A 7,500-nucleotide genomic window follows, 5' to 3' on the forward strand; every position below is an offset into this window, starting at 1 on the left:
AAGATAGACTTTTAGGCATTCCACTGGGCAGAGGGATGCTTCTTCCTTCAGAGGGCAGATTCTCCAGGGACCCCATCTTTTAGTGGGCAGCTCATTCTTGGCGAGAAATGTCGAGTCCGGAAAGAGGTTCAGTTCTCCGCAGTCTGTGAACTGAATGTGGTCATCATCCCTCGAGAGGGCCACTATTTCGCTAACTCTGGCTCCTGAGGCTAGTGCAAATAAGAATATCACCTTTTGAGTCAAGTCTTTCAGAGAGCAATCCTCATTGTTCAATGTTGATGCTAAGTGAAGAACCTTATCCAAGGACCATGAAATGGGCTTTGGTGGGGCTTTGGGCCAAAGTTTAGCGCAGGCTTTAGGAATCTTGTTATAGATTTCGTTAGAGAAGTCTACCTGGAAGGCATAAAGCAATGGTCTTGTTAGTCCAGATTTGCATGAAGCAATCGTATTAGCTGCTTAACCTTGTTCATGGAGATGGATGGAGAAGGATAAGCAAAAATCCATAGATCTCCTTTGGTTTCTTTGCCTTGACAAAGGCAACCCATTTTTTCCAGGAAGACTCATATTGTCTACTTGTTGACTTTGACTTGTATTCTTCTAAGAAGTTAATACGGTCTCTTAAAATTCCGAATCTTTTCTTGACTGCTAAGGCGAGAAAAACATGAGATGAAGGTTCCGGGTTAGCTGTGATGAAGCTAAGACAGTCAATTTCTGCACTTGTTAAGTCAGAACTGGATCCGGCAACGGGATCAGCTTCAGGCGTAGTTCCGTTATCAAGGGGAACCAAACACTGGTGGGCCACTTGTGGGCCACTATCGCTGCTGTTCCGTGGAAAGATCTCAGTTTGTTGAGGACTTTCAGCAGAAGGTTGGTTGGAGGGAACTGGTATATCTTGGACCACTTGTTTCAATCTTTGGATATTGCATCCATTGCTTCCGCTAGAGGGTCCTCGTACGGGGCTACATACCGTTGTAGCTTCTTGTTGTCGCTCGTTGCGAAGAGGTCTATCTGCAGTCCTGGGACTTTGAGTAAGATGAAGGAGAATGATCTTGCATCTAGGGACCATTCTGACTCTATCGGGTTGACCCTGGATGACAAGTGCTCTCTCTTCCTCTCCGCTAGTCGGAGGATGCCAATATCACTTGATTGATTTGAGGCGATCTCGAGCCCTGTCGATTTAGGCATCTCATTACGACCTCGCTGTCTAGAACATGGCGGATGTGGATGGAGCAGTGAAGTTTCAGTTTCTTCAGTGAGAGGAAAACTGCCATGGCTTCCAGAAAATTGATGTGGAAGGTTCTGAAGAGGGAAGACCAGGTTCCTTGGACTTTCCGATTGTGAGAGTGGCCTCCCCATCCTTCTCTTGAGACGTCCGTGTGAATGGTGACTGACGGTGGAGGCGGTTGTAAGGGTACCTTCTTCTTTAGGTACTTGGCCTCCGACCATGGCTTGAGTAGGGATCGCAGACGATTCGGTATCGGTCTTTTTAGGTCTCTTCGAGCGTTTGATGAGTATTTTCTCCAATCTCCTGATACATCTTTTAATTGAGCTCTCAATACTGGTTCTGTCACTGAAGCAAACTGGAGGGACCCCAACACTCTCTCCTGTTGCCTTCTTGAAAGCCTGGTGGATTGAATGAGTCTCTTGACAGACCCCGCTATCTCTCTCCTCTTCTTTGATGGAATGGAGAGGTAGTGTGACTGTAAGTTCCAGTGGACACCCAGCCACTGGAATTTCTGAACTGGAGATAGACGAGACTTTTCCAAGTTGATCTTGAATCCTAGGTGTTCCAGGAACTGGATCACTTCCTTGGAGGCTTGCGTGCACTCTTCCTTGGATGCTGCCCACACCAGCCAGTCGTCCAGGTAGGCTACGACCTGAATTCTTTGTAGGCGTAGTTGATGAATGACTGCATTCGCAAGCTTGGTGAATATCCTTGTGGCTATGTTTAGACCGAAGGGCATGGCTCTGAAGACGTACTGTCTTTTCTTTAATTTGAACCCTAGGTAGGGGGAAACTTGACGGTTGATTGGAACGTGCCAGTACGCATCCGCTATGTCTATGGACACTGTATATGCCTGTTTGGGCAGAAGGGTCCTTATGTGATGAAGCATCAGCATTTTGAACTTGTAGTTCACTATGAACTTGTTGAGTGGTGATAGGTCCAGAATGACTCTGAGCTTTTCCGAGTCTTTCTTCGTAACACAAAATAGCCTTCCTTGGAATTTGATGGACTTCGCTTTCCTTATAACTCTCTTGTCCAAGAGTTCCTGAACATATTCTTCCAATATGGGGGTTGAGTGTTGAAAGAATTGACGGAAGCTCGGTGGAGCTGCATTCCAACTCCACCCTAGTCCATTTTTTACTAGGCTGTGGGTCCAGGGATCGAAGGTCCAGCAATCCCGGAAGAGGAGAAGTCTCCCTCCTACTGGTAGCATCTCACTTGGAGTGCTGATTGGAGGATTTACTTCTTTGACCACGTCCACCCTTGTTACCCCTACCTCTGAAGGGGTGTCTAGAGGATCCTCGAAAAGAACCTCGAGACTTCGGCCTAAAGGTCGTTGATTGCCTTTCGAAAGCTGGGGTGAAAACAGGCGACTGAGTCGCCACTGCTTGGGGCACCAGCTGAAAAGTGGTTGGTTGTGCCCCACTAGGAAAGGAGATTTCTATTCTCCGTGGCGGCTTTGTCCACGACCTCTTTGACCACTTCGCTTGGGAAGAGGTCTTTTCCCCAGATATTGGAGGCTATCAGCTTCCTTGGTTCGTGTCTCACCGCAGCCGAGATGAACACGAGCTCCCTACTAGCCCTACGGGCTTTGATGAAATTGTACAGGTCTTTGGTGACCGTTGCCAAATGAGCCTTGACGAAGACCATGTACATGTCCGGGGTTTCAGAGATACTTGCCATTGTCTCTAAACCCGTTTGCAGACACATAGAGGCGGCTAGTCGTTCTTTTGTTTCCTGCTCCCTGTGCAGGTGAAAGTCCGACAACTTTGGGAGGTCTTCACCGAACTCTCGTCCGGCAATGTCTGCCTCCAGCTTCCAAACTGAGAAGGTGTTGTGAACATCCTTCCAGTCCGCATCACCTAATGGTAAGGAAGGGAAAAGGGTTTACACTCTTCGAGTGTAGGGCAAGGTTTCCCTGCTTCAACTGCCTTTAAGACTGCCTTAAACCCTTTGTCCATAAAGGGGAAGGCACGGGACGGATCAGCAATGAAGGAAGGGTGCTTCTTGCTGAGAGCTGGCTAATTGGAACTAGTGAAGGCCCTCTCCTTCAAGGTGTTGGTAAACAAGGCTTGGGCCTTGGGGAGGTCAAGAAGGATGACCTCTTTCGGCTCTGTTTCCTCTTTTGACGATGGTTCCGTTCTTAGGCGGACATAGCAGTCCGGATAGGCCCCTTTACGGGGCCAAAACTCCAAATCATCTACTAGGACAGTGCCCAGTTTCTCGGAGAGGAAGATCTTCCCGCCTGACATCGGCATGTGCTCAGCATACCTCCAAGGATTGATGTCAGAAAAGGCGTGAAGGTCTTTGATGTTTAGCTTCTTCGGGGCTAAACGCGTAGGCACATGCTGATGCATCTCGGTCAGTAGAGAAGCCTCCTTCTCAGACAATTTCTTTTGCATGTCCTGGAACATAGACAAAAGTGAATGCAACGTGTTGGTAATCGAGTTTAGCTGGGGGGCAGAAGAAGAGGTTGACGGGACCGGCCTGGCCACCGTAGCAGATGAAACCGAAATCGATTCGGCTTTCTCTACGTCGCTCTCAGGAGGCCCAACGGCTTCTTGATCCAGATCTTCTACAAGGAGACTACGTTCAGTCTCCTCGGAGACAACCGACATGTTATCTTCTAATTGGATGTCCTTCAAGACATCCGAAACATCAGATTCTACCGGAATCTGGACGAGGGGAATCTCAGGTTGAGCCTGGGGGACAATCGCATCCGGAGATGCCCTAGGGAACAAACAAGTCTTCATCTTCTCATTAGGAAGATATGGGCCAGAGAGGTTCTTCTGAAAACCCCTGACCCATTTACGCAGCGTATCCCTTGCTGCATCCCTTGACTCTGTAGACTTTTGATCATCAAAAGCCTCCTTTACCAATTTGTCACAAATGGTACATACCTCTGGGTCCCAATATTTAAGAGATCTTCTCGTAATTGTGCAGCGTGCATGGGTCCTGCACAAATCGTGTCTGCAGAAGTTCTTACTCCGGACCCTGCACAAGTGGACCTACACTTGTTATGCTCCTCCTGTAAAGAAAGAAAGCATATAAATATTCGGTGAAACTCTCAGATTTTATAATATATATTTATAGTATTATTTAGCTTAGGATAGAGTAAGCTAGAAACAAGGAAAGACACCCACATGTGCCTCCTGTCCAGCCCATCGCTATGACTTCTTTCAATATTAAGCAGTAATTCATAGAAAATTATATGGGAAGGTGATATCCTTAGATATAGAGTGTCTTCTTAATACTGTTATCCATGTTCAATATTGGGGATTTTTTAATAATAATGGCTGTCAACCATTAATAAGCAGAGAGAATCGCTCTCCAGGTGTGATGATCTCACAATAGGCTGTCCATGAAGCACCTTGCAGGTTGGAAAAACTTTTGTATAGGCTACAGTATTGACTGCTGGCAAATTGCCGCCAGTACTGCAGTGCCCGCCGGCATACGCCGGCATTGCCCTGGTTTATTGAAGGTATATACTGCCTTAAGGATAATGGGGCGCAGGCTGCCGGCAGTTGCTCTGCTGCCGGCCGCCGAGGGATCCCTCTATCAAGATGGACGCGCCAAAAGCCGGCGGAGAATGTCTTCAGACTTTGAATTGCCGGCTGCCGGCAGACAACATAGTTGCCGGCGGCCGGTTAGGGTGTGCTTACTGCTGTTGGGTTGCCAATCAGTGGCGGTCCATGGCAAGTGGCGGCAGAGCAAACTAAAGGTGGGCAGTCGTCTGACATGGCTGCTGGCAGCTACAAGCTACCGGCATTCGGCCCAGGGTTAATGTAAGATAAAGGAAAAGTGAGGATGGAGGAAGGCAAAGGCTCAGCCTTGCCGGCCTTCATCCGGAATGAGGGTTCATATGGAAGGGGGAATGTATTCGGGCTTCCATCCAACCATATCAAATCAATACTGGTAGTAGGGCTATGGAAGGCAGTCCAAGGGAGGACTGAAGAACACTATAAGAAAGACGAGGGTTCCTGCCAGCAGCCGGCTCAGCCGGCAGTAGACAGGGAACCTCAGGCCAATTCTTCAGACTACCCATAGGGTCGAATGTAGAATGATGGCCAGGGTGTGTGATGGCTAGGCCAACACAAAAAGGACAGCAGGGGAGGGGCAAGGGTCCTATAGGTGAGGTAATACCCTTAGGCACTACCTAACCTGAGCGATTCTGATCCCATAGTAGAAAACTTCATAGTTGGGGAATTCAATTCCCCAGGTTGGGTTAGTCTAAGTGAGAAGACGGCACAGAGGACACAGTCTCAAAAGGGAACAGAATCTCGTACCCGAGATCTTAGTCAGTGGAAGAAATCAGTTCTTCGGCATAAGATCTACCATCACAGGACTGTCTGCTAGGCCATGGGAGGAGGAATTGTCATATAAAACCTCCAGGGTATGGTCTAGGGAGGTCTAGCCTCCTGTAAAGGCAATCTAACCTGACTTGGGAAATCATTTCACCAAGCGGCGGTTGCCAAACACAGACATTCTACTCTGATGTTCCGTTCTAAGCTCAAAACCGACTCAGTTGTTAAGAGAAAGAAACAGAACACCCCAGTAAAGATTTGCCAGAACTTAGTTCAAGGCAAAGCTAACCGAGGATAGCCTAGGCTAATCAGAGGGAGGAGGAATTGCTCTTAAATCTCACCAAGAGATTAGTATCGACTTAGAAATTATAGGAGGTGTCAGTCTCCCCTTTAAAAGACAATACAGGAGCAATAGGGGACATATATGAAAGTATACTACAGCCCGTAGGCTAGTAGCCTAGGCGCAGTGAGAATCATTCACCGAGACTCTCTCGCATACTATCTTGGAAGAGGAAACCTTTAATGCAGTAATATCTTAATTGTATGAAATATTGCCTGAGCTTCAATAAAACTTTGCCAGGAATGTATATCATGCATTAATGATGTAGGTGCCTAGGCTAGAAAGCCTAGCACTCTGGGGCTTGGTATAATCTGCCAGCCCACAACAACACAGGCATAATATAATAATTCCGGGCTAAATTGCTAAATAGCTAAAGTTATTAAAGCGAATAATGCCGGGAAAGTCGTTCTGGCTAACTAATTGTACAGGAAAGAATGATCTCGTCCATGACACCATCCGGCTGGCAACAACTCTTGTTACGTTAATTGCGATCTCAATCGAAGAGCAAAATTGGAAAGAACCTACATTTACACAATTCAAAGATATTACTTAACTTTCCAGAAGCAGATGAGGCTGGTGATGACATCATTGCAACGAAATAAGTCCAAAATAGCGAGAGATAACACGGGATAAACACCGGTCAGCAAAGCTACAAGAGAAAGAATGGTTAGATGGAGCCACGCAGGGGCGGGTTGGCACCCAATTGCAGTACAGTAGGAGCATTGCCTTAATAACGGCACACCTATAATTCTTGCCACTTTCCCCTCTCGAAGCGTTAACGCTATTAGGGGTGTAGTTAGCTATGAGACGTGTCAAGAATACGTCCTCTGATAGAAAGCGATATCCCTTTTAAAATTGTAAGGGATATTCGCTCCAGGAGTTAGAATTCTGGATACCTTTAGTAAAATTCTCTGGGATATATCACTGTAGTCCAATATAACTTAGGAAGCTACTAAGAAGGAACTTCCATCAGGAAGACATGGCCTGAGCCCAAAAACAGGACATAGGAAATCTCCAATTTCTTTCCCATTTCTGTTTCGATAAAATCAATGTGTTTGCGTGAATGTGAAAAATGTTTTCTTCATTATGAATGAAGGAATGAATGTGAATGAGGTTTTTGTTAATAACAGTACTATAGCTGTTTGGTGTTTATGAATTAAGGCTGAGATTATGGGAATATTTTTGATAAGTAGCATCACAGAAATATACTATTTTTCATTTCAAATATGTTTATGTGCATTTATATATATATATATATATATATATATATATATATATATATATGTGTGTGTGTGTGTGTGTGTGTGTGTGTTTGTGTGTGTAAATTGTTTTATATGTGATTTCAACCTACACAAAATCAGGTTTTGTTGTTAATAGATCTGAGAACAATCCAAATTTGATTTAGTGGCTTTCAATATGTTTGGTAGAAATATGAATGTTTTTTCAGTTTTCCAATATGTTTCATAAGAATTCAATGATTTGGGAGTTTTCAATAGGTTTGATGAAAATCAAAATCTTTAATGGTTGTTTTCCATGTCTGTTAAGAATATGAATTATTTTTGTGGTTAATAATACTGTATATCCGAAAAAATTCATACTTTTGCTTTGTGGTTTTCAATATGTCTGATAAA

General features: G+C 45.4%; 2 protein-coding genes across 2 annotated transcripts in view; both read right to left on the bottom strand.

Annotated features, from left to right (window-relative positions):
- LOC137626897 (uncharacterized) overlaps positions 1 to 7,500 on the bottom strand; it is a 188,507-nt gene that overhangs the window by 87,225 nt on the left and 93,782 nt on the right. The gene's annotated exons all lie outside the window — the stretch shown is intronic.
- Positions 1,119 to 1,964, bottom strand: LOC137626898 (uncharacterized). The gene has a single exon (XM_068357884.1). It carries the CDS (start codon positions 1,962 to 1,964, stop codon positions 1,119 to 1,121), a length of 846 nt encoding a protein of 281 aa, XP_068213985.1.

The sequence above is a fragment of the Palaemon carinicauda genome, chromosome 34, assembly GCF_036898095.1.
Source record: "Palaemon carinicauda isolate YSFRI2023 chromosome 34, ASM3689809v2, whole genome shotgun sequence".
In the NCBI taxonomy this organism is placed as follows: Eukaryota; Metazoa; Arthropoda; class Malacostraca; order Decapoda; family Palaemonidae; genus Palaemon; species Palaemon carinicauda.

Excerpts from the sequence above, each read along its gene's own strand:
- LOC137626898 (XM_068357884.1), bottom strand. The coding sequence starts at position 1,964 with ATGCCCTTCGGTCTAAACATAGCCACAAGGATATTCACCAAGCTTGCG.